The 25,237-nt window shown below is 44.0% G+C and overlaps 2 protein-coding genes and 1 long non-coding RNA gene across 13 annotated transcripts in view; 2 read left to right on the plus strand and 1 right to left on the minus strand.

Annotated features, from left to right (window-relative positions):
* Positions 1-45: 45 nt before the first annotated feature.
* On the plus strand, positions 46-20,708 carry LOC125294682 (ubiquitin-associated protein 2-like). Of its 9 annotated transcripts, none has more exons than XM_048243619.1 (27): positions 46-121; positions 1,954-2,074; positions 2,201-2,278; positions 2,466-2,576; positions 2,842-2,992; positions 3,623-3,670; positions 3,838-3,904; positions 4,049-4,128; positions 7,944-7,996; positions 8,919-8,989; positions 9,471-9,621; positions 9,760-10,003; positions 10,448-10,641; positions 10,974-11,152; positions 11,269-11,395; positions 12,076-12,115; positions 12,242-12,329; positions 12,460-12,505; positions 12,728-12,827; positions 17,470-17,540; positions 17,661-17,711; positions 18,485-18,566; positions 18,733-19,014; positions 19,130-19,222; positions 19,329-19,372; positions 19,893-20,036; positions 20,214-20,708. In XM_048243619.1, exons 2-27 carry the CDS (start codon positions 1,994-1,996, stop codon positions 20,301-20,303), a joined length of 2,766 nt encoding a protein of 921 aa, XP_048099576.1. In that variant the 5' UTR covers positions 46-121; positions 1,954-1,993; the 3' UTR covers positions 20,304-20,708. The 9 variants fall into 9 exon arrangements, with proteins under 9 accessions (XP_048099576.1, XP_048099577.1, XP_048099580.1 ...); XM_048243620.1 differs by lacking the exon at positions 46-121 and adding an exon at positions 152-240; XM_048243623.1 differs by lacking the exon at positions 46-121 and adding an exon at positions 159-225.
* A 548-nt stretch (positions 20,709-21,256) lies between these two features.
* Positions 21,257-23,708, minus strand: LOC125294916. Its single transcript, XR_007193583.1, has 3 exons — positions 23,239-23,708; positions 23,101-23,146; positions 21,257-21,785 (listed from the first exon to the last, which is right to left on the minus strand). It is a non-coding gene; the product is annotated as an uncharacterized LOC125294916 (long non-coding RNA).
* An 837-nt stretch (positions 23,709-24,545) lies between these two features.
* Positions 24,546-25,237, plus strand: part of pcsk5b (proprotein convertase subtilisin/kexin type 5b) — a 36,283-nt gene continuing 35,591 nt past the window's right edge. For all 3 annotated transcript variants that reach the window (XM_048242778.1, XM_048242779.1, XM_048242780.1), the window contains exon 1: positions 24,546-25,054. In XM_048242778.1, coding sequence (XP_048098735.1) covers positions 24,875-25,054 — 180 coding nt within the window. In that variant the 5' untranslated portion in view covers positions 24,546-24,874. The remainder of the gene's footprint in view (positions 25,055-25,237) is intronic.

Here is a 25,237-nt window from a genome sequence, read left to right on the forward strand (position 1 = left end):
AGTGCATTAACTGATCCCGTAATTCACCCGCACCGATAGGGGCACTATTGGACACTTGGTGGCAACTCAGTGAGTCACGTGACATTGTTCAGTGCTGCCCGTGCGGAGCGTGTGTGTGCAGGTAAGTTAGAGAGAGGATGGCTGTTTAGAGTTGTATAACTCTTGTCTAGACTTGTATTCAGAGTTGACCACGAATAGAAAATCGGATTACCGCCGGAAATTCAGGTGTTTAACAGAAAGGTCGAGTAACTCAAGTTTATGTTGAGTTAGTTATGAACAACCCCTCACTGTCATGTCTATTGCTAATATGCTAACGTGTTAGCTAACTATCGTCTAGCGCAACAGTGCTATTATTAGGGACAATCTTAGTAAGGGAGCTGCCCAGCAAGTAGCTTCAAGTTGTCGCATGTCCTGCCTCACCCTTCGGTGCGGCTCTTTCTGCTATGCTAGCGTTACATAGTCGTAGTGTTGGTCTTGGCCTCCTCACCTGTTGTTTGTATGCACGTGTTTCTCTGTTTTTCTAACCGGCAGCTAGTGCGCTGGTGGCTCGCTAACTAGCCAATTCAAGCAGTGTCGGGTTGAGATAACGCTAGCTCTTTGTTGCCGGAATACAGGTTTTAAGGCTTTCTAGATCTAGAGCAGTGTTTAGCTCCTGGGGCTGTTTGCGCGTGAGTAGGTAACCAACGTATTGGAACGCCCAAGCAGAGCGTTAGCTAGGTAAGCTATCTAGCCAAGAACAAGGTTGTCGAATTCATTATGTTTGTTTTTTGTTACAATAAGTTAACGGACGAGGTTTCAGGCGACCACCCTTTGTTGTGTCAGGCGGATTGCCAGTTAAACAGATGATATCGCCAACTGGTAACCTTTAACGTTAGCATCTAGTCCTGATATGTAAGGTTAACGTCAGTTTCGACAAACCAAGGAGGCGAGATTTGCGAGTAATTGTGTAAATTGTCATACAGTCTAAGACTGAACTCGGGGACTGTTTCTATGTCAAGGATTGTAACGTTAACGTTAGACTCGATTTTGCTAAGCATGCTAGGATAACACTGTTTTCATGACTCGTTCCGACATGATGTTGTTACTGGGCCCACAGCTGTCGTAAGCTATAAAGCTATCACGATGCTTCTCTGATTACATCTTGACTTCCTAGCCCTAACGTGGACTCACAACAAGAAAACAACGGAAAGCTAACGTTAGCAACATCCGGCTACTCCTTATGATTGGAGCTCATGTAACTCTAGCCTCAGAACCACCGGATCTTAGCCTGGGCCTGTTTTCTAACCAGGGACAGCGGTTTTTTTAATAACCATAGCAGCTGGGTACGATGTTGTATTGCAAAGACAGGCACTAGGGAGGAGACGGGTGTCAGTTGTTATGTTATTGAGAGGAGTATATTCTGTTAGGCGATCACCTGTTGTTGATCTTCGACGTGCCGCCATTTAGTTTGTTTCTGTACATTATGTTTGTGCTTTAACTGTAGAGTTATTCCTGGAGTGTGTATGTGGTGTTACAGATTGTGCTGTGTGTGTGTGTATGTTTCTGGTGGTGGGGTGGTATCGTCTAAACTGAAAGGGAATCCTTCCTGACCTTCTGTGGAGGACTATATTTAAACCGAGCCAACACTGGGGTGGGACCCACAGTGCAGCAGTGTGCAGTCAGCCAGCATTAGCCACTGGCTTGCTCTGTGGCACAGCTGACGGCTTCACAGTGTAGATGACCAAAAACACTAGACAGCTGAACATGGCACAGTTCAGCAGTGCCACTGTCAGCTCACAAGGCCTCATAGTAGTACAGCTCATGCAGTTCTAGCTTGCCCTTGCACAGCTATGTCCCTTCCAGTGCGACAGACTTTGTCTACCCTTGAAACCTCACATAGCCTAATGATTTTAATGCCATGCTCCTTGTTCGTCCTCCTGTCCAGTTACCTCTCCTCTCTTGTTTCTTTTCTAGACTTCTCTTTTGTACAGACATTGTTTTGTATTTCCTGCTGATGATGACTGCTTTAGTCAATGATCCCTCCGGAGTAAACCCATCCCTCTCTACACACACATCTCATCAGAAACAGATACAGGTATGTGAGTGTGGGTTTCAGAAAAATATTTCAACTGTGAGCCTGTGCTTGTGGATGAACAAACAAGCATGAGTAAATGTGTATGATGTCATAGTCTATGTCTGATTGCATTTGTTTCGTTGCTAGGCTACAGCTGAGCAGATCCGACTTGCTCAGATGATCTATGACAAAAATGATGCAGAATTCGAGGACAAAGTCAAACAGGTGAGGTGGCGAGTGTGCACCAGTTCTTGCTGGATGCGTTTGTGTGCTTCATTATGTGTATATCTGCATGTGTAACAACCCAAGCATTTGTGTGTGGGCTGGAGTGTCTGCTCGTCACACTGCAATAGTTACTTCCTGATCCTTCTGTTTGTGCCCATTTGGTCAACTGTGTTTGTGCTCCTCACAGCTGGTCGAAGTAACTGGACGGTCCCAGGATGAATGCATGGTAGCCCTCCATGACTGCAATGAAGATGTCAACAGAGCCATCAACCTGCTGCTGGAGGGGGTGACTGATCAGGTATGCCCTGTGTCTTCACAGTTGAAGGTGAAGGTGGAAGTATATGGTGGTAATAGTCATTTTCAGAGATTGGCAGAGATGGCATGATGGTAGTTGAATTGCTATTTACTACATTCAAAGTCTCAAAAGTCAATAGTGTTATATACATTATATATATAATAGTATTTTATATATATATATATATATAAAGAAGTGTTCTAAAGAAGTCTGCTATTTGACCTGTATGTTAGTAGTGAATTCATTGTAGTGTGTTTTTCTGTTTCAGAGCTCCTGGGAGACGGTAGGTAAGAGACGTGGCCTGGGTAAAGATGGAGTGAGTGAACCGAAGGACAACAGGGAGAAGAGAGGGGAGAGGGACACAGGCCGAGGTCGCGCCGCCGCCCGCAGGGGCCGAGGAGGCAGCCGCTCCCGTGAAGGTGTGTGTGTGTGTGTAGGATTGAAACAATTAAGCAACTCCTCGATTAGTTGTCAACTATTAAATTACCCCACAACTATTTTGGTAATATGTACATTGTTTTTTTTTTGTCTTGTTTATACGAAAATATCTTGCCTCAACATTTTCAACTTTTCTTGTAACTCCCCCATGACTGTAAATTAAATATCTTTGTTGTGTGAACAAAACTTTTGAGGACAAAATCTCAGCCTTTGAGAAACACTGAATTCTACATTTTTCCCCACCATTTTCTGACATGTTATTGAGCAAACAACAAAATCAAGAGAATTATCAACAGTTTAATCAACAAAGGAAATAATCATAGCTGCAGCTCTTTTGTGTGTGTCTGTGTGCGCATGTGCGCTGGACTTTGTGGAATTTTGTGTTTACCTGTCTGTGGACAGTAATGTATTCATAGTCCATCTCTCTCTCTTTCTCTTTCTCTCTCTCTCTATCTCACACACGCACACACACTTTCTCTCACACACACTCACTTTCTCTCGCTCACACACACACACACACACACACACTTCTCTCTCACACACACACACACACACGCACACACTTTCTCTCTCACACACACACTTTCTCTCGCTCACTCTCACTTTCCCAGTGGAGAGTGGAGGGATGGAGTCCAGCAGTCGCCGAGGCCGTGGCAGAGGTATTTGTGTAACTCAAACCACATGTGCTCAGTGAGGTCCAAGAGCAATAATGCTTGATGATATCACAGAGTTGACGTGTGTGTGTGTGTGTGTGTGTGTGTGTGTGTGTGTGTGTGTGTGTGTGTGTGTGTCGCGTGTTTGTAATGCTTATATGATGTGTGTGCAGGTGTTGGAGGTGCTAGAGGCCGGGGCAGAGGAACAGGTGTCAGCAGATTCTCATCCCAAGGGATGGGGTAAGTGGGTAGCTGCGTGACTGTGGTGGCTTATGTGAGGTGCATGTTTGTGAGATGTGTGGATGCGGTGCATGTGAGATATGCCTCTGAAATGTCTGATATGCGGAGATGTGAGTTATAATTCAATTTCCTTCATCTCGGTAGGACATTCAATCCTGCTGACTACGGTTCTGGCTCCGCCCATACAGACACTGGTGAGGGGGAAGTTAATGGAGGAGGAGCAGGTAGGTTGATAACAAACACAAGCACACATGAGTACTTATTTGCATTGTTATGGTTGCTCTTAGCAGATGTGGTTGCCAGGGGAAACGCAGACAAATAAAAGTGATGTGCTCTATGGCCTCCTGTTCATGCTTGTAGTGGTTTTGTTCGTAGTTCAGACTTAGTAGTAGATCTAAGGCAAGCGAGACAACTAGGTTGTTTTTCTGTTTTGTAACTGTGGCGACTGCTGTTGGTGTCTATTTCAACATCACGAACCCCAGAGGGCTATAAATAATCAAATAAAAGTTAACTTGATTTACTGGTTATGAGTGACGCAGGTCCTCAGAGATGAGACCAATAATGGAATTTAGCAAGAGATGTTTTTGAAGGATCCTGAAAGCAGGTTTTCCCAAAAATTGTTGCTGGATCTGGATGGTCTTGTTGATATCATCTTTCTCCACTTGGTCTCTTCAGCTATGTTTTTGATTTCAGAAAAGGTTCTGAAGTTTTTTTTTTTCTACAGGTTTTGTACTACCTGTGTTCAGATTTCAAGTCTTGAATTGAATATCTGTGAGTGCTGCTGTGTAACCTCTCTGATGCTTGCGGAGTGACTTATGAACTGTAGCCTCACTGATCAGTCAGAGATGCAGCTGCTCTTCTTTTTATGACCACTAATCTCAGGAAGCCTTTTGTGAGCTGAATTTTTGGCTTCATGACCAGGCAAATTTCAAGAGTTAGTTGGACAAGGCCCATAGTCAAAGAACGTTTGACCACAGCAGTTGTGAAGTGTGTGTGTGTAGAGATATTTGTGCCAGAGATGTATTCTCCTTTGTCAGGTTGTAGAATCGTTAATGAAATGGGTACAGGACCGTCAGTTTTAGAACCAAATCTTTTCTGAGATCTTTGTCTGTGGCACACAGTGGTCAGTGGGACGGTGAAGCACAGACATGTCAATGTCAATTTTATTTATATAGCACATTTACAGACGGCTTAGCTGCACCAAAGTGCTTCACAATAAAGTGCAATAAATAAACACAGGAAGGCACAAAAACAAAAAGGGCTACAGTTAAAATAAATTAAGAAATGCAGAAAAAAGAACATTTAAAACTAAACACTGGGGCATAAAGGGAGACACTAGCCAAAGGCAAGTGAAAAGAGGTGGGTCTTTAAAAGGGACTTAAAAACATTTAAGAGACTGAGCTGATGTCTGTGGCACACAATGGCCAGTGGGACGGTGAAGCACAGACATATCTGTGGCTCCATGGCATGTTGGGACACATCTGGAGTGTTAATCGTTGAGATGCTCCAGGCTGCTAAGTTGTTGCTCTTGATTGGCTCTCTGTCTCAGCGGTAGCAAGAGGATACGGGATACCTCCAATTCACATGTCATAGACAGACAAAGAATAAAAATACACTATTTCCAAGCTAGCCTGATGTCGTCATACTCAAATTCTAGTCAGAATATGAGTCTGATACTGCTCCATTGGGATGTGATTATGGGGCGTGTTTCAACCTATGCAGGCGGTGAATCCTGTAGGAAGAATACCCAAACCATCCTTCATCACAATTGCCTTAACATTGTTTTCTGGTCGTTTTTTTTAAAGTTATTGCACTGTCAATATCTTCTACAACAGACGCAACGGTGAAATCTAAATGTCTACCTTCTAGCAACAGCGTTTTTGTTAGGGAGAACCGGGATGAATGAAACACTTTTAATTAAAAGTCATTTACAAAGACACCATACCATACTGAAAGCTAATATTTTGTCACTAGCAACCTACGTCTGTCCTCTGTCAAACACTGTTGCATTTTCAGTTTAAGTTCGGCTGGCATCCAGGCTATTTCCAAGCACTATATTTGTGAAATAAAAGACTGATTAAATTGTAGTGCTCTGTGCAGGGGTGTGTACTGTGAGGTGTTGTCTGGGTGTGTCAGTGTGAAGACTCAGTTTGAAGATTTCTTGAGCAGGAGTGAACTGAGTGCATCCTGGAAATCTACAGCAGCTATAATTACAGCTAATTACAGTGTCTGGGGTGGGATTGATTACTCACAGTTGTTAAGACAGATTGTCTGACTTAGATCAGCAGCACATTTCACTGAGAGGTTACAGCCATGCAATTAATCCTAACCACTTTCCCCTTCTATACAGACAGAGATTAGTGTAATGTTGAAGGTTCCAGTGTCATCTCACTGCCTTCAGTGCTCTTTGACGTAGTAGTAGTAATAAAAAAAAGTAGTAGTTTGGCACAACAGTGACATTTCCTGTTGTTTCAGTGTGTTGTGCACACTACTTGAACTTCTCACTTAACCTAGTTTATGTGCCTCACATACCCTCATGAATTAACTATGGGTCATTCCGTTTCAAATCAGGTAAGGTTGCTGCTGCACAGTCTCAGATTTTGTTCAAACCTTGTCCATCATGAATCAGTCCCAAAATCAAGGCCTGTGAAACATTTCTGTTCATATCCTGTCTTCATATTTTTTCAACTTTTGATTTTTATTTAGCTTTACAGCCTGAAAAACATTATCTTGGCAGTGTTGTTTTGGTATTAATATTTTGTGAAGTATTATTCATAGCCAACCCAAACTTTGTAGAATGGAAAACAAACATACTCTCAGTATGACTGAACCATGAGAAGTGTATGGCATGCTCACTGATTTTCTTTTTATGGCCCTAGATTCGGCAAAAGAGAGACAATATGGGTATTTTAAACTTGTTTGTTTGTACCCATTTGGTATCAATCTTATTTTTCTTGAAATACACCATTTTCTTAGCCTGGCGGGCCATCCTATATCATTGGTTCGATTCCAGACTATACATTTCATTCACCTCGCTTAATCCAAGGAGCGGGCAGAGAATTGTCTTTCAAACTGCCTAGGCATGCAATAGGCCAGCGCTACGACCATATCCGTATCCGGTCAGCAAAACGGCAAATACATCCTTCTTCGAAAGGAATGACTTAAGTGCATTGTGTTGCTCAACTTTCAAAGAAAAGCACAAGTCCAACTCCTCCAAAGTTGACGACAACGCCGATTCAAACAACCGCTCTTCGTTCGCCATAGCCACCTTCCTTGTTGTTCACCGTCGCAGGACTGTCGTTATCCTGTTAAGCCCGCCTTAAGACTCTAACAAAATAGAGCGCTGTGATTGGATGAAGTCCACGGCGTTAGCCAATAGAAATCCCTATGGTTTGATACTAGACGCACAGGCTGAGCAAATTAATTTGCCGCCGCTAGGGTGCGTCTAGATTTCTAGGCTACCATTTTCTTAACGTTGTGCCAATATTTAGGCCTAGTTCTCCATGTATAATGAAAGGTTGTGACAAGGAAAACCCATAATCTTTGTCATTTGGACCTATATAAAATCTATGGGCATGCATTACAAACCTTTAATGTTTGTCTTCCGTCCTATAAAATTTGGGCAGGCTAGGAATACTTTTCTATAAGGCATTTTAAAAAGTGTATCGAGGGTGAGAAAATGTATGAAAACATTGGAATTTAACATTTTACAGGTCTTAGTTTTGGAACCTAAATATAACCCTGTATGTCATTATGCCATTATAATTACCACAGACTTGAGTTTCTATGAGGACATCCTAAGAAGATCCTGTATCACACCTTGTTCATTAATATTCTTCTTCAGCCAACCCTTCAGTTAGACCTGGCCCGAATGTCCATGAGCAAAAATAGATGTTCTCTGTGTCCCCTGCCTCTTGCTCTCATGCTTAAGACGTTGTGCCCGTGCCCAGTCCCTTGAGTTAGTGAATCGAGGCCACCAGTGCTAGACAGGTCCACGGCATGAATATGTCATGCCTCATGCCTTCTGTTCCCAATGCAGGCCCTTGGAGGAATGCTGTTGACGACTGGGCAGCTGAAGACTGGAGCGAAGATGTGAGTGATGTGTGTGTGTATATATATAAGGGATAATGTATAGAACGCCGGTCATTATTGGGAAAATAAGTCCCGACAGGGCAAACCCGGACCCGGCCAGCCGAGGGGGTCTTATTCGCCCTGAAGGGACTTATTTTCCCATAATGACCGGTGTTATATATTATCCCGCTTATTATACGGCTACTTGCCAAAACGAAATAATAAACTCCCCACGATATGACTTTAGCATACATAGCCTAGCCTATTAGTTACCGTTCATCGTGGCATTTGCTGAGAAACAAATAGTTCGCAACAACACACGCTGCTGAACTTGAATCAAACATTCTTTAGAACACAACTGATCAGGCCCCAGCTGTGGCGCAACTGGCTGGGGCACCTGCACCGTACACCGGCGACCCGGGTTCGATTCCCGCCCCGTGGTCCTTTCCGGATCCCACCCCTGCTCTCTCTCCCATTCACTTCCTGTCACTCTCCACTGTCCTATAATTAAAGGCATAAAAAAATATATACTTTAAAAAAAAAAAAGAACACAACTGATCAACCGTCTGCTTTCCGCGTTTGAATGAAGTTCCAGTCCTTTCGCGTAGTGATATGAAAGAGCGTCATCAAGCACAAAACCCGTTGCCATTGACAGCGGTAATTATATGTTTGCAGCAGTAATTACATGAATTTATTTTACCGCTAGAACTTTGGGAAATCCCATTCAAGTCAATGGAGCGTTCTACTAGCATTGTGAAGAGCCGTATAATAAGACACGCTACACACATACATACAGCTATATGCACACAGACATATTTAAAAGTTCTAATGTTATGTATATAACACTCTGAATCTCACATAGACTTACGCTTAACACATACAGACACAAATTGTAATCTTCAAGGTAAACTCACCTATGTTTCCTGGGTTCTGTTTCCTCCAGCTGTCTGAGACCAAAGTTTTCACCTCCTCTGCTGCCTTGGCTGGCAACACACACCTCACATCTGCAAACAGGTAATGGATCAGCTCATCTTTCACTAATGCCTGGACTGGTTAATAGTCCTTACTCCAAGTTTTAATTACTAGAACTGTCTGACTGTTATAGCCTGGAGATTCCAGACCCAAATCCGAAAGATTAAGGGTCTGGCCATGAATAATGTTATGGCCCAACTTGAGGGGCGGCACCAAGCATGCATTTGAAAATCTCACTGCACGCAATTGGATAACACTATACAAACAATGTTTACTGACTCATTCCGGACTTTGACGCAGTTGGATAACATTAGGACTGTCATCTGTTTAGCTCGCCTCTGGCCCGCCTATATCAGATACACCGATGTGATTGGTGCCCCACAATACAAGGGACATAAGTAATGAGCATCATTACTCATTGCCAGAGTAACTCGCTGAGCAAATTCAAATTGTGCTCCTGCAAAAACTCTGGATTTCCAGGGTATGACTCTTCCCCATCTTTTCGCCCTCTCTCTCTCTCCAGCATGGATCTGTGCACGTTGATGTCTCAGACAGCAGAGGGCGCTGTGGATGCTGATCCTGAGCCACTGGGCCAGAGCCTGGTGTTTACTAACTCCCAACACACACAAGCACACACACGGACAGCCACTCACTCCTACGCTGCTGCAGCATCAGTAAGTGCCTACACAGACACACACATACAACCATCACTACATTAACTGGATCCTCTGTCCTAAATATGTACCGTAGTTAAATGATTTGAGGGGTCAATTTCCTGATTTGACTGTTTATGTTGTTGTCTTTCCTTTTAGTCAACTGGGTTGAGTGGAGCCTCAGCAGTGGTCGCCAAGGTGGTCCACCCTGAGCCTGTTGCCTTGGAGACCCCGAGCAGCGGAAGTCTAAGGAGGGCCGAGGCCCCACCCTCAGATGTCACCACAGACACACACACGTACACACACGCGCACTTCACCTCCACTGGCAGCACACACACGCAAACACAGACCCCCTCCATCTCGTGTGAAAGCAAGACCAGCAGGACCACTGCCCCAACACACAGTGAGTTTCCCCGCTTCATACACACTGTCACACCTTGAACACACAAAGGTTTCCAAAATGGGTTCCCAGTGGGCCCAAGGAACAACACAGGTCTAGAACTGAAGGCTAGTTGAAATGATGGGCCTCTTCTGGTGTTTACTAGAGCCTGGTTAGGTCCCACTGATTGTCAGTATTTAGATTTGTTCAGGAATGTCTTTTGATTTCATTGATTCCTGCAATTTATAGATAGATACTATAAGATGACAAGCTCAGTTGGTGCCTTTGTTGAGTGATCCTGTGGGTTGTGCAAGTATGACTGTGGTCTGTCCTTTATGAGGAGTTTCAGCAATTCAGTTTTGATTGTTTAATTCAAGCCTGTTAAGCCAGCGTAGTTCTCAAAGTTCTAGAACCAGCTTAATAAAATAGGTACTCACTCATTTGATATTACGCTTCTCTCCCTTGCAGTTGAAGTGCCTCCACAGCCAGAGCCATCTGCAATTCTTTCCCAGCATGCCTTGCAGCAGTCTGTTGCCACTCCGGAGGTGTCTCACCCCGCACTGCCTGAGGGCTCGTCTCTAGGGGTCACGTCAGGCCCTGAGACCCCAGCCCCCCTCAGACACAGCAGGCCCCCAAGACGCCGCCCTGCCCCACCCTCAAAGGCAAGGACAGGACCCACACACATGCACATTGCACTATTCACATGCCACACACATGCACATTGCACATTTCACTCTTCACATCCAAATGGAGGATATGTGGGAGAGATAGGTGCATATATATATATATATATATATATATATATATATATATATATATATATATATATATATATATATATATATATATATGTATATATGTGTGTGTGTGTATATATGTGTATATATATAGTGTGGCTGCATCTCTATGTTAGCAGCTGCAGTAGGCGACTGCATTTGCACATATTTTTGCATGTGCTTCCAAAGGTTTGTAATATGGCTCCATGTGTGTGTAGATCCCCTCCTCAGCAGTGGAAATGCCTGGCTCAGCAGATGTGAGTGGGCTCAACGTGCAGTTCGGTGCACTGGACTTCGCCTCCGAACCCATCACCATGGAAACAACACAGCCAGACAGCAGCTCTGACTCCGCCCAAGACCCCATCCCACAAAACAGCCTGCCCCCCAGATCTGCAAGGTGTGTATTTGTTCATATGTGATGTGATGTGAGTGTGTTTAGTTGTGTGTTTCACATGTGCCTGACTGTAGTAGTTGCTGTTGAAATCTAACAAGCTCTTTGACTGGCATTGGCAGTGACGCCATGGCCTCCTCCTTGGACTCTGTTTACCCTGCCCCTTCACGAGGTCTGCCCAATGCCACCGTCATGCCAAGCAACACCCAGAGGGTAGTATCGAACACACAGGATGCCAGCCCACTCACAGTAAGAGCCCCTCCTCTCTCTTTTCTCCATGTTAAGTAGTATTCTAATGGAAACCACACAGAAATCCATCCCACTTTCTAAACTGTCGATGACTAGAAAAATGTAGTGATTCATGCCTGTCATGCAAAGATTGATGTCCTTCAATCGTTTAGGGTTGTATTGGTTACTTGATTTATGTCGAGTCCTTCTGAATTGAACTGTTTATGTAATGGCTTAGCCCAGATCAAGTATGTGCTATGGGGATGCTGGGTGGGGCATGTGGTCCTGAGTGAGGCGCCAGAGTATGTCAGTCATTCTGCTGCTGGGGCAGCCCCCCACTACACATCCATCCTCCCTCTCAAACAGTCAGGAGTGGATTCCTCCATGACGCTTATCAGTTGCAGCTCGTCTGCTTAACTAATCCAAAGGAGGAGGACCCCTGGCACACCTGGCCTAGTTCACTAAGGCGCTTGGCATCATGTAATGATGAGATCAGGCAGGTGTGGTAGAGCAACAGGGAAGAGACCCCAGCGGTGTGCACGCTGCAGAGAGAAGCATTGCTTTCCCATATCTCCTAGCAGTGCCATGTCCCAGCAGGGGAGTGGAAACAAATCTCTGCACTCTTCAGTTATCTCTCCACTGTGTGTGTAGTGATGAAGGTCTGTGTTAAGGATTTTGTTTTTCTCTCCTGTCTTTCTCAGAATGGCTTCAGTGATGTACGAACCTCCAGCTCTAACGACAGTAAGTGTCTGGCCCCATGCATGCAGATTGCTTGATTACACCCATCAGTTGGAGTCTTGTGCTAAGTGTACCAAACTCTCTCTCTCTCTCTCTCTCTCTCTCTCTCTCTCTCTCTCTCTCTCTCAGCATTGAAGTCTGACATCACCCTTCAGTCCTCAGCTGCTTCACCTGTGACCACACCCTCCCACAGTGTTTCCATGACAGCACCCAGCAGGTACAGAAGGATTTCTGTCTGCTTGCAGACCTCTCGCAGAGATGAAGGCCAACTCAGTTTAACCTCACCTTTCTCTCTCTCTCTCTCTCTCTCTATCTCTCATCCCTCTCTCTTATCTCTCTCTCCTCAGCACCCATGTTTCTGGATCCGCAGTCTCCAGCAGCTCATCTCTGACAGTAAGTCCTCTCTAACCTTGCATGCATTGTTCCACACTATTCTTTTCTAATGTCTGCTATGTGTATGTATGCACTTGTGTGGGAGTCCATTCTACTGCCAGAAGAGCTTCTTAATGCAGCACACAATGTGTTGGACCTAAAGGCATGCTAACAAGCGGAACATCACTTTTTTAATGTATTTTTGACCTGTCTCTCCTCTTTTCTTCTCTCGCTCTCCCTCAGATGCCAGCGGATGCGCCAATGGTCAGTGCACCCACTGGAGCTCCTGGACTGACACCCAATGGCTCAGCCAGAAGCACAGCCCCACCTAGTGCTACACCTGGTAGGTCATGTAACAACACACACACTCATATGTTCATTCAGGAATTCGTTGTGCAACTTTAGAACGTAGTCAGAAACATTACACAGAAAGGGGTTATATAACCTGAGTTTGCTAAATGAATTGGAAAGTTGAATTCGACATATTCTGCAGCACAGTACAGTAGAAGTGCTAAGAGGACGGCCTTAACTGAACCCTCCACTCAAAATGAGAAGCTCTGGCGCCTCCCCACATTAGTCACATGGGCCAGCATCCCATCAAGGAACTGGTGACAGTTTTAAAGCTGCTGGCAATCAACCTTACTCTTGGTTGACATCCCATAACAGCTTGCTGTGTTGCCTTCATCTTAAAGAGGTCTTGTCCAAAATGAACACATCTTCATTCTTAAGCGCCTTGAGACAATTACAGTAGTTGATGGCGCTAAATAAAGTTAAGTTGAATTGCTCAGCATTCTTGTTGTTGCTGTAGTTTTCCAGTTTTTCTGAATTCCCAGAGATTTTGGGAGGAGTTCAGTGTTTTATGGCCCCGTTTGTGAACAGTGTCTTGGCTCAAGCTTTCTCTCTGGAGATATCCTGCTGCCATCCTCACAGATCTCCTTGTTGTTGCTGACTTGGTTTTTGTTGGACAAGGCTTGTTACAGTGTCTTCCATCTAGAACATTCCATATGCAGAATCACATTCCATTGTCAGCAAACTTACCTTTTTGTTTGTAATGGATATTACATTGGGTCAGTGGCCAGGCAGACCTGTGCCTGTGTATGTTTGTCAGCTCAAATATAAATGCAAACACTGTTTGTGTACAGTACATATACACAGAAACTGATAAGAGGTTATGTAAGTTATGAAGGATCTTTATTGCCAATTCAACATTCACATGGAGTGAAATATAGTACTCAGGTCCCAGATGAATCAATGCCCACCATAGCCGCCTACCAGAACTCATAATTGGCCGGTCTTGTCATAAAAGTGGACGTCACTAGGATTGAAAGACGGGGGAGGGGGGCCTAGATTGTAGGTCATTTGCGTGCATAGAGCCCGCCGAAAATGTTTCATCACACCTTAAAAGGGCTTCAATGAATTGATATTAACAGGGACACCATGCCATTAGTTTTCACTCACAGTCTGCGGGGACTGATATTGTAGGCCTAGCTTGCCAGTGGCAGGGGGCTCGCTATCATCACCCCATATGTCATGAACTGTTTAGGGATTTGGGATTTCAATTAATAGTACCCACTGTAAAATAGCACATTAGTCCTTTGAGACCTAGGCTATTTTCAGTGTCATTTTACAATTAAGGTCTTTGTTCATTGTAAGGGCCATCTATATCTGGGAAAGTATGATGTGCTCATGCTTGCATATATATTATAATAATAAATAATAATAATACATTTTATTTATAAAGCGCATTTCAAGACACCCAAGGTCACTTAAAAAATAAAGATGTTGGACGGAGCGGCGTTGTCGTCAGTGTACCCGTGACACCAAGACAGTTATTATACAGTAATTATGTCAGTCTTTATGTCAAGGAAAAATAATTTGTCTCATGATTGTTGCATTCATTCATCAACCTGAAGCATGATGGTAGGATTTAGATCAGTGTTTCTCTAAACTTTTTCAGACCAAGGACCACTTAACCAATAAATAAATAGTATATTACACAATAGGCCTACTCACTGAACCACCTTCCTTATTGTCTTTGCACCTTGTTTATTGTGTCAGAGGATCCATATGATTTAAACTGGTGTAGCTTACATAGGCAGTGTTGCAGAACTATTTGGATTTACATACAAGTTGCAAAAAAATCTATATTATGTTTTACCATGTCTACTCGCGGATCACTTGGGATAACTTGCAGACCACCAGTGGTCCCCAGACCACACTTTGAGAAACACTGATTTAGATGGAGGATTTAGACCTATACCCATTCGTTGTGGTGGAATATCCCACAAACTCTTCACTTAACACATTACAACCCGTATAGCAGAATAAACAGCAGACCTTACCGAACACAAAGGTGTAAAGCATTCCGCTGTACAATTAGCCGTTCCAGAGTAATCCGGCTTTGGAATTGTAGCAACTTTCTACATAGTCTCCAACATTGGGCTTTTGTTCAATACATGATTTCATAAAAGGCCAAATACAAAATAAACGTTAAAAATCTCACCTAGAAAACTGATCAAGTTGGATTATAGGATGCTCCAGAGCTCACACGGTCTTAAAGGAGCCACACCACTTTTATGACAAGACACTAATGGTATATGAATGCTGTTCTGTTGACCTTAAGTTTTGTTGCTACTGTGCATGGAGGACAGGCCAATTATGAGTTCTGTCTAACATTGGTGGTAGGTTTAGAGGAAAAAATCAGCACATTTTAATTGTATCGCAATAATGCTGACAACCATGATCATTTTGGTTTCTATAATCCTATCACATTTTCATACCGTATCTCTAGTGGCTGGTAAACAAGTTCAGTGGCTGGTAGATTTTTGGAATACACCAGCCACAGTGGCAGGTGGACCAAAAATGTAATTTCCGTCCCTGGTCTGTACCGATTTTCAGCCAATTCACGGTGCATTGTTACGGAGTGGAAAACTGTAGGCTAAATGGTTACATATCTGACCGAGAAAGGGAGTGCAAAGGTGAGATGATCTCATTTAAGTGAAGTGAAACCTGTTTACAGAACACTGATGTGACTTGCACAATAATCATCTCTTGAGCCGTCGCTTACTGGAATCCATGTGTAAATTGCAGAATACTATGGAAATCTGGAAAAGCAGATGTACAGATTGAGAAATTACGCACTGCCTTCTCTCTCCCCCCTTTCTCTCCAGTAGCATTTGATCAGTGCTCTCTAAGTTGAACTAGGGTAGTGCTTAACTAAAGCTACTACAAACTACTGTTAACTTCTATGATCATTCAATAATCAAACAATCATCATGGAGATGGACAAAGCGCTGTGTGCTGTGAATGGAAATATGATGAAATTTCATGCATGTCCAACGTTCATTTTCACACAAACCATTTATCACAGCACCTAGCTGCTAATATCATTGGATAGCTCGGTTTGTTCTTGCATTTGACATCTGTGTGATTTATGTGAGAAGTACTCTGTGAGCTATTCAGCAGATAATAATGGATGTGAATTTGGATGCATATATTATTACTACATATTTTTAGGGGGGTTTTGATCATCTTAGGGTGGCTTCGGCCTAACGCCGTCCCTGGTGGTGTGGCTCCTTTAAGACAAACTCAGTTCGTGGTAGAGGGAGAGAGACTGAGAGGTTGGCAAAGCAAAGTTAGTGAAGCAGACTTATGCATAATATGTATGAACTGTTTGCAACTCCTTTGACTGAAGCTGTATCTTGCGTCTGCCTGTTGCTCACAACCTGCAGTTGTTAAAGTGAAGGGAGTTAGCCCCGAAGTTCCTGTAATAACTTGTGTTCTGGAGCATCCTATAGCCTAATGATCCAACTATGCTTACGGTCTGGAGCTGAAGCAGGAAAAACAAACCTAATGCTATACAAACTAGAGAGATCTAGTTTGATCAGTAGAGAGATCTAGACTTTGTTTACTTTCCCCTTTTTTTTTATCTAGTGCACATTACAGTGAAGTACTAGCCTGACGAGCCAGACTCACATTAAAATGTAGTTTTTTTCAAAGAATTGTCTTTCAAATTCCCTCTGCACGCAATAGGACAGCGCTACCACTCATGAGTCCCATGCGTTTTTCCACCAGCGGAGCTAGTTGGCTAGTTCAGACTTTTGACAACTTAAAAACCTTAACTCGTGTCACGCTGTTCACCAACAGCAACATCCATCTTCTTTGTTTTCAAGTAGCAGGGAATTCAAGCCAAACCGTTGCAACTCTGCCATCAATCATTATGTTAAGCCCGCCTAACGTCTCTACACACGATGTGATTGGCCCTATCGAAGTTTCATTTTTCCAGCTCGCAAGCCAACGGAGAGTTGCTAGACTAGCCCGGGCAGCAAATTACATTTGCTGCCGCTAGGGTCTGTTTAGATTTCTAGGCTTGTGAAGTACGGGCCTACTGACACACCAGCGCACAAGTAACCTAAACGCTCAACAGTGTAACATGTGCCACTTCCTACAGATTAAGTAGATTCAATAGAGAACTGTTCTTGTGAGAATATTAGCCAGTGAAGATTCAACGCAGGTCCACAGATGTTGCTCGGTTTATGTTTATGCAGTCATCCTGAAATAAGCTTAGCAGTGCCACATGAGAGTATAACGGCAGTTTCTTAATAGTGGTGGCGGCAAAAAATGATGAATGAATATATCATACTATCATATCATAGGATGTTATGTTTTGTTTGTATCGTGTGTGGATCTAACAGAATTAAAAAGCCGGATTTTTGTGAAATCTAGAGCATACAAGCATGCCATGGGCAAAAGAAGAACCCATAACATTTTATAACACACCCAGGGTCAAGGAGCAAATCTAGGAATAGTTTTTCTAACGTCTGTAACATTGTGAGATGGGGAGGTTGGCATTCACAGAGGTCTGTGCTCTGTATTTGCCTTTCTGGTTTCCTTTATGCTCAGAGCTGAACTATTAAAACTTTGGAATAATAGAAACTCCTGTCTTTTTCCATTCCTTCTCTCTCCCTTTTTCTTCCCTCCCTCAGGCAAAACTCTTCCTCCTATGATGGCCAGTCAGTACATCATGAGTCCAGGAGGCCTGCTACCCGCCTACCCGGTATCTGCTTTTCTCTTTGCATGTTTGTGTGTCCCAATCTGGTTATGTGTTGTTTCTGTGCATGTTTCTTTTAGTTGGTTGCAAATGAGCAGACCTTAACTCTCTCCTCTTGCATCACAGCAGATTTATGGCTATGAGGACATGCAGATGATGCAGTCACGCATGCCTGTGGTAAGTGACTTTCATCAACTCATTTCAAAGATTCAGCTATCCTCATCAATGACTGCCAACATGCAATGTCATGTCGACAACTTTGGCACCAAACAAGAATTGTGTTCTGTCTCATTAGTTCTATTCAGGGCACATAGTGTACTTTTTAGTGACCTGTATCAAATTTGACTTATAAATATGGCTTTTTTTTAAAGTATGCTTTTATCAGGCAACTAACTTTGATATATCCACAAAAAAATCACCAGCGACCCACAATATCCACCTATGTGACTATGTGAAAAAAGATGCTAACATGTTATTGCACAGATGTGCCTTGGACTGGTCCCAGAAAAGGCCACTCTCTAAAATGCAGTTTTATTGTGCAACACAATTCCACTGATGTCATAAGTTTGTGGGAGCATGCAGGACTGTTCACCACAGGTTTTTCCTGTGAACTGAAATTAAATTGAAATTCTCACACATTTGGATTTTATCGACACAGAGTGAAATTTTGTGTTCATGGATATCTTGGATGTCTTGCTGTGAAAATGAATTTATTGCGTTCATATTATTGAACTACACTTTTTTTTTCTACACTGCTCACATTATTTTTAGCAGAAATGTAGTTGATATTCTGTTACCACAGGTATATTGTGATGTTTTTCTGGCACACATACCTATATGTGTGCCAGAAAAACATCACAATATACCTGTGGTACCTATATCAAGCCTATATTTAAGTGTTTCTGTGTGTTTATTTATGTTGCTTGTCATTGTGTTCCACACACCTACAGGACTATTATGGAGTTACCTACCCAGCTACCACAGCAACAATGCCAGGCAGAGATGGGGTATTAGCCAGTAACCCCTACTCAGGTACCTTGCTAACAACATCCACGTACATCTTACAACTGCACCCAATGTCCAAAATCACACCTCAATACTACATGCATTCACTGTATCGGCCACACACCTTCTGTCTGTCCCTCTCACTCAGACATACAGACACACGCATGTATCTCTGTTCCCACCTTTCTCTCAGGTGAAACCACTAAATTTGGGTGTGGTGACTCTGCTTCCCCAGTCCCTCCCACCTCCCTGTCTTCGGCTCCTCCTCCGCAGGCTGCAGTGCAGCAGTCGCAGGCGGTGTCTGGGGCTCAGACCCAAGCGCAGACGCAGGCGCAGGCCTTCCTCAGCCCACCCCTGCCCCCGGGCTACAGCTACCCGGCAATGCCCTACTACCCCGCCATGCCTGGCACCTTCCAGTACCCTCTCCTCATGCCGGCCAACACCAAGCAGCCAACACAGTATGCACCCTACACAGGTACGTTTGGGCAATACAACACTGTTGTGTCTGGTTGCAGTCTACACAGGGAGTGAGAGCTGAACCTGGTGTTCGGATACCTAACGCTTTTGTGTGCGTGTGTGCATGCGTCTAGGCTTTGATGATCTTTCTCAAGGGGCAGAGTTTAGTAAAGGATATGGGGGCTCAGCCCAAACACAACCCAAAGGGGCTAACAGCACTGGCAAAGGTACTTAAACATGTGCAACCATATTCATGCTCACTTTATATACATAGTACACAACCCACCTGGTTGTTCTTGTCTCTCACACAGTACTTCTCCTTCTCTCTCATAGGAAACAGTGGAGTCCCAGATATGAGTGCCTACACTAAGAATCAGGTGGGGTTTGTACTCCTACTTGTTGATGTGCTGTTGCTTTTAAATGCTGATTGTACAAATTCAGTCTCAATATGTCTGTCAGTGTGACTTAAAGCTGCAGTTGGCAAGTCTGACAGATTGAGGGGACTTAGCCAAAATTTTGAATATTTACAACTCTCATGCCCCTCCCCCACTACCACCGAGCACCCAATCTCATCGAGTTTGTGCTTGTCAGTGTGCACCAGACTGCAATTGACAGTCAGATCTCACACAGCCCTGCTCTGATTGGACCAGAAGAACCGGGAGCTGTGGATTTTTGCAAAACAAATAACAGGCTCTAGGTGGAGGTAGAAGTGCGGGGTTTTTTTCTAAAAACCGGCTGATTTATGTTGTTCTGTCGGAGCAGTGTCGGTTTCAGTGTATATGATCAAAAAAATCTTGCCAACTGCAGCTTTAAATTTAAAGCAGTGTTTCCTTTATGTGTGTTTATGTAAGTGTGTAACCCTGTTGTGTGTGTGTGTGTTTTTTTTTTATTTATCAGTCATATGAGAAGGCAGGATTTCATACAGCCACACCCCCTCCATTCAGCCTGCCATCAGCATTAGGTGGAGCCACAGCATATGGCCACACCCCCTTCCTGCACATACTGCCAGCTCACCAACAACCACATTCACAGATGATGCAGGTAACACTGCTGTGTGTGAGGGCCTACAGATACGAAAGTATGGGTTGTGTGTAGTGTCTCTGTGAGAAAGTATGTGTATTTGAAACTTGATGGAGGGTGTCATGATGTTTGCCACCCTTCTGTTTCTACTGACAATGTGCTGTGTGTTGAACTGTTTGCACTGTTTGCTTCTGGCAGGGTGTCCCTGGGCAACGCAGCCAGAGCAGCGGCCTGCAGCAGAAGAGCGGCAAAAGCAGCTACAGCAACTCTGCTTACTGGGCAAACTAACACGCCCCCCCGCAAAACACCAACACGCACTGTGCCGCCTCATAGAACAGAGCCTCTGGTCCTCCCATGACAGTTTCTCCTCCCCTGATTGGTTGTCCATGTAAGATATTTCTGTATGTATTTATAAATGCTGTAAATGTAAAGATAAGTTGTGGCTGTTTTATTTTTGTTGACTTTTGGAATACTGCAGGGAGATGTAGCAGCTGGGGAGAAACTCTCAGAGGGAGGGGCTCAGGCCAAGGGGCTACGACTTGGGAAGACTTTGAATATGGTTACTGATGGGATTGCGTGGGTGTGATGTGCTGCACTCATCTGATTGGCGCTTTACCATTTTAATCCTGCCCCCACCCAAAGATTTTATATTTAAAATTTGTTGCCATAGAAATAAAAATTCTAAGCAATGGAGTTTGTTTAGTGGTGGTGATCATTTTGTGATGCAAGTATATATGTGTGTCTTTGTGTGAGAGACAGAGCGAATAGAGGAGCGGGACATGACATTTTTGCTCAAACCTATAAACTTGAAGCAGAGCCTCGTAAACATTACCACTCCCATGCTTTGTCCAAGATTCATTGTGGAGATTGAATAGTCTTGAGTACTAGTCCTCCTGTTAATGCACTGTGGCATAGTCACAATTAGAATTTGTGTATGTGCTTGTGTCTCCACACCATATGGCTGCTCAGTGGTGTGCTTGGAAGCTTTTTTTTTTTCTGTTCTCTTCCTCTGTGAGTATAGCCAAAATTGTTGGGTTTGTGTGTTGGGAGAGGACAACCAATTCCATTTAAAGGATTGGTTTACAATGTCCACGTTATTTTAGTTGTGGAGTGGGTGATAAATCCGCTGCACAGATGTTTCCTTAACCCTTAAAGGTGTAGGTTTTTGAACGTTCTAAGTTCCGCAACAATTGAAGGTTCTAAAATTCTATGTTGAATTCAATGAACCCAGATATTCTTTAGAACGTTCATTTCCCAACATTTCCGTCACACCAGTGTGACGTTACTCCTTTAAGGGTTAAGGAACAGGCTCATCTGCTCAAATGGGTCCCTTTACATGCCACTGCTGAGGACCGAGAACAATATCTGCAAAGATATGTTTCTTGAGCGAGTGTTCACCATACCAAGTCTTTTTTTATTGTGTACCTAATGTTTCTGGTGCAGCAGATGGCTACTACTATAACTCTGAAGAGTAGGTTCCTCCACATTATGTTTCTCATGCACAACAGGTGTCTCAGTAAAGGTCTTTCCAATGGAGTGCAGTGAACAGTGAGTATTTTGGAGCAGTTGATCCCTTGGCACAACCATGTTTCCTAAGCAACAGTTGTGTCATCTCTACAGGCGTGTTCCAGCTGGGAGAGTGCAGGTTCTCTTCCAAAGATAGAGCTGATGTATTTCCCGAGAGGCAGGGCCCTCAGAACAGGTGCTTCCTGAGTACTAGACACTTCACAGCTTGGAAGAACCTTGATTGATTCTTTGATTCTTGCTGACCTGTGAAAAAAGACTCATGAATGTTCAAGGAACCCTTAATCTAACATTTTAAAACCACTGAATATTATTTTGGGGATTTAAAAGAACTTTAAAATGGGTATTCTGAACCCGGAGCAGTGAACTGCCTGCTACTGCGGCGCTTGGGGAGCAGTGAGGGGTTAGGTGCCTTGCTCAAGGGCACTTCAGCTGTGGATGTGGGCATGGGAGAGCAGTACTCAACCACTTCCCCCACCCACATTTGTCCTACTGGGTCGGGGATCGAACCGGCAACCCTTCGGTTACAAGCCCAAAGCTCTAACCAGTAGGCCACGGCTGCCCAAAGTGGTACTGGGCAACAAACAGTAAGTGAAAGGTGAAATGCTATACATCACATAAATGCAACCCTTCTCGTTCTTCACCCTCAGCATCACTAACTTCAGTAAATGACAGTTGGAGAAATTCAGACCTGGCACGGATTACAACAAAGACGGCGTCGTGTTGACGCCATTTTTACCGTAATCAAGAACACTATCCTGCTCTGTAAAGACATTGTATTTGCCCCAATTCTATTATATTTTGATAAATAAAAAAAATATTGTTGGAAAAGAACGCATTACTAATACTGAGCAATAGCCTACTAATTTAACTAACCCCCCCCCACACACACACACACACACACACACACGAATCCCGTCAATTAGAACTCAACTAACCTTTTACACTTTTACAAAGTTATCAGAATATGCTGCTGCCTTTCTTGCCTTAGAGGAGAAACTGTCTCTTTCCTCGAATAGCATTACCAAAACTAAAATAATATCAAGTTATAAGGTTCAAAAACGTTAGAAAACTTTACAGAGGAACTATTCAGGAGATCCCTGAACCCATTGCGCAATACAATGTGTTGTGTGCCAATGCACATGTTTCTCCGCGTAAGCTTTTGGAGCTTGCACAAGTCCAAAATGTCCTATTTTGTCTTATCTTGTCAAACACCTTTTACGCTAATTATTTTAAGTTGGAATATCCTCAATTATCAGTGGTCATTTTTACCTTTATTATCGTGGAGATGATTATGGCAGTTTATAGTGATAGTCATTATAGTTTATAAATTATGATCCTCATTATGTTGGTTGGCGGTTGAATGGAACTATAGAGGGGAGAGGAATGAATGAATGAATGAAGCATGTATCAGCCTTGCGCAACCTTTCATTTCGGCAAACGCCTCGCACAGATCACCACCATAGGAATTCCTTAAAATGTCACATTGCCTAGCGGTAGTAGACAATAAGCAACGTTGCTGTTAAACAGGTCACAGAGGTCAAAACAGGCTTCTACTTACTACAAACAAGCAGGTCCTCGTGCCAGACGACTAAACTGGGTCCTATCTGAGGAAAAAAAAAAATCACACATGGATTCCCACAACCCTAATGTGTTACTGCATCTCAAATGGAAACCGTTACCGTTTTCAATGTTTTACCTTAAATGGCCGTGCCGAGAAGACCCCAGCGGGTTTCACACAGAAAACACACAGGCCACCGCCATACATTCAGAGCGAGAAGGAATGCGCGCAGGAATGTGCAGGGGGTGGGGGTGCTCGCCCCTCTAGGCGCTTCCGAAAAATACGTGTGGCTGTGAGACGGATTGACGGTTTGTCTCCCGGAATCCCACTCCCCAGTAGCGAGTGAAAGAGATGCCCGCGCGTTCCGTGAGCTGGATTCTTAAAATCTCTGCGCTATTTTAAATGACAAACCAGCGCGCGTGCTGAATAGCCGCGGTCACGGGGTGTTTTCGTTCCTTTCATCTCGTGCATAAGGACCGTGAGATATTCTTGTCCCTGCGACTCCATTCACCAAGAAATTGGCTGCAATTAGTGCAATTATGCTGATTCGCACTTGTGTTGGAGACCAAACAGAGCGCGCAGTGTGTTTGGTGCCCCGCGTGCTAAGGGTTACTCTGGGCAACCACTGCGAAAACAAAGATCAATCAACCAATCAGCGAATCAGACTGACGCGGAACGCTAGAGCACATAATGATGCAAATACTACGAGTAGGACTGTAGGGGAAGAGACAGGTTGAAAGGAATCTTTAATTGTTTGATGCAGACATGCTATTTGGCAGAAATAAAAAGTTGATATGTTTTAGTCCAAAACTGGATTCATTTGGTCCCTAACATTGTACGGGTGTGCGCATAGGCCATTGGTGAAACTGCGGCAGAAAAAATAATTGTGAGTAAAAAGTTGTTGAAGCACACAGAATATAAAAATGATGTTCCTGTTCTTTAATGAAAAGATAGCAAGACATGATAACATGAAGACCTGATGACAGACATGTGGGCTTATCTTAAAGACTGCTTAGGTGAGATGAAGTGAAATGTAGGCCTATCTGTTATCTGTGTGTGATGCCGAGTGAGGGTGGATGCTGATATGCATAAAATGATCAACAAACAAATTAATTAATTTTTGAACCAGTGGACATTCTCATGGTTGCGCGTGTAGGTTTCTAAAGGGACTCTTTCAATACAATCATACAATAATCTGCGAGAAAATAGCACTGGAGTTTTTTGTCTGACGTTTGCGTTTCTGAGCCTAAAAAGAAGGTCTGTGTTGTGCTATGTTTTCCTTAAGCATCAAAGCCTAATCGCCTAAGATCCGTTTGTTCTTTGAACTTCGTGGTAGAGATATTAGCGTGTGTCTTTAAGACCCAGCGGAGTCGCGGGCCGCCCTTGGGTTGGCTGCCAGGCTCTCCGGACTGGAGCCGCTTATTTGGGGGAGGCGCTGTAGCCATTTCACCACTTAAAGCAAAGGGAGTCGGAGCAGCAGCCCCGTTCCCGAGAAACACGTTAACTCGAACAGTACAAACACACTTCCCCCCCATCCGGCGCGACGGAGCACGGCCAGAGAAACGCCAACTTCCAGATCTCCATGAGCAGTGCGCTGAACACGCAGCTCCAGCGTTTCAGGGCTCGTATCGTATTCGCATCTCGTGCCCGCACCGGAGCGTATGTGGAGGTCAAACGGACGATTCTATGAGAATCCCTACGCGAGACGAGACCAAGTTTGGTTGTTAGCTTAACGGGAGGCGAGAGAAGCGCGCGGGAAGGAACAGAAGGGAAGATGGTTTGGAACGGTGCCGCAAGAGGCTGCTGGCTCTGCGTCCTCGCGCTGTGGCTGGGCTGTACGTCTCCCCCTTGTAAAGCTCGGATTTACACCAACCATTGGGCAGTGCGGATAGAGGGGGGACCCGACTTCGCAGAACGGATAGCGAGCAAATACGGCTATAAAAATCTTGGTCAGGTAGGTGTCTTCTTGGAGTTACCCGTCAGCAAATGCGCTTTACCCACAAGCGATGTGTATTTAGAACCGACAATTCATCGTCGCTGCGTGTTTGTGTCTGAGACGTTCTCTAACAAGTTAATTTGTCAATTACACTGGTTTTGAAGTTCAAACGTCAAGATTAGCTGTGCTAGAACCGCTCCA

Source organism: Alosa alosa, chromosome 5, assembly GCF_017589495.1.
Source record: "Alosa alosa isolate M-15738 ecotype Scorff River chromosome 5, AALO_Geno_1.1, whole genome shotgun sequence".
Classification (NCBI taxonomy): domain Eukaryota; kingdom Metazoa; phylum Chordata; class Actinopteri; order Clupeiformes; family Clupeidae; genus Alosa; species Alosa alosa.

Bases quoted from the DNA above. Each gene is read 5' to 3' on its own strand.
- LOC125294682 (XM_048243617.1), top strand. From the start codon at position 407: ATGTCCTGCCTCACCCTTCG. The intron at 2,993-3,622 runs GTGTGTGTGTGT...TCACTTTCCCAG, and splicing joins AGGCAGCCGCTCCCGTGAAG to TGGAGAGTGGAGGGATGGAG. The intron at 11,396-12,075 runs GTAAGAGCCCCT...TGTCTTTCTCAG, and splicing joins AGGATGCCAGCCCACTCACA to AATGGCTTCAGTGATGTACG.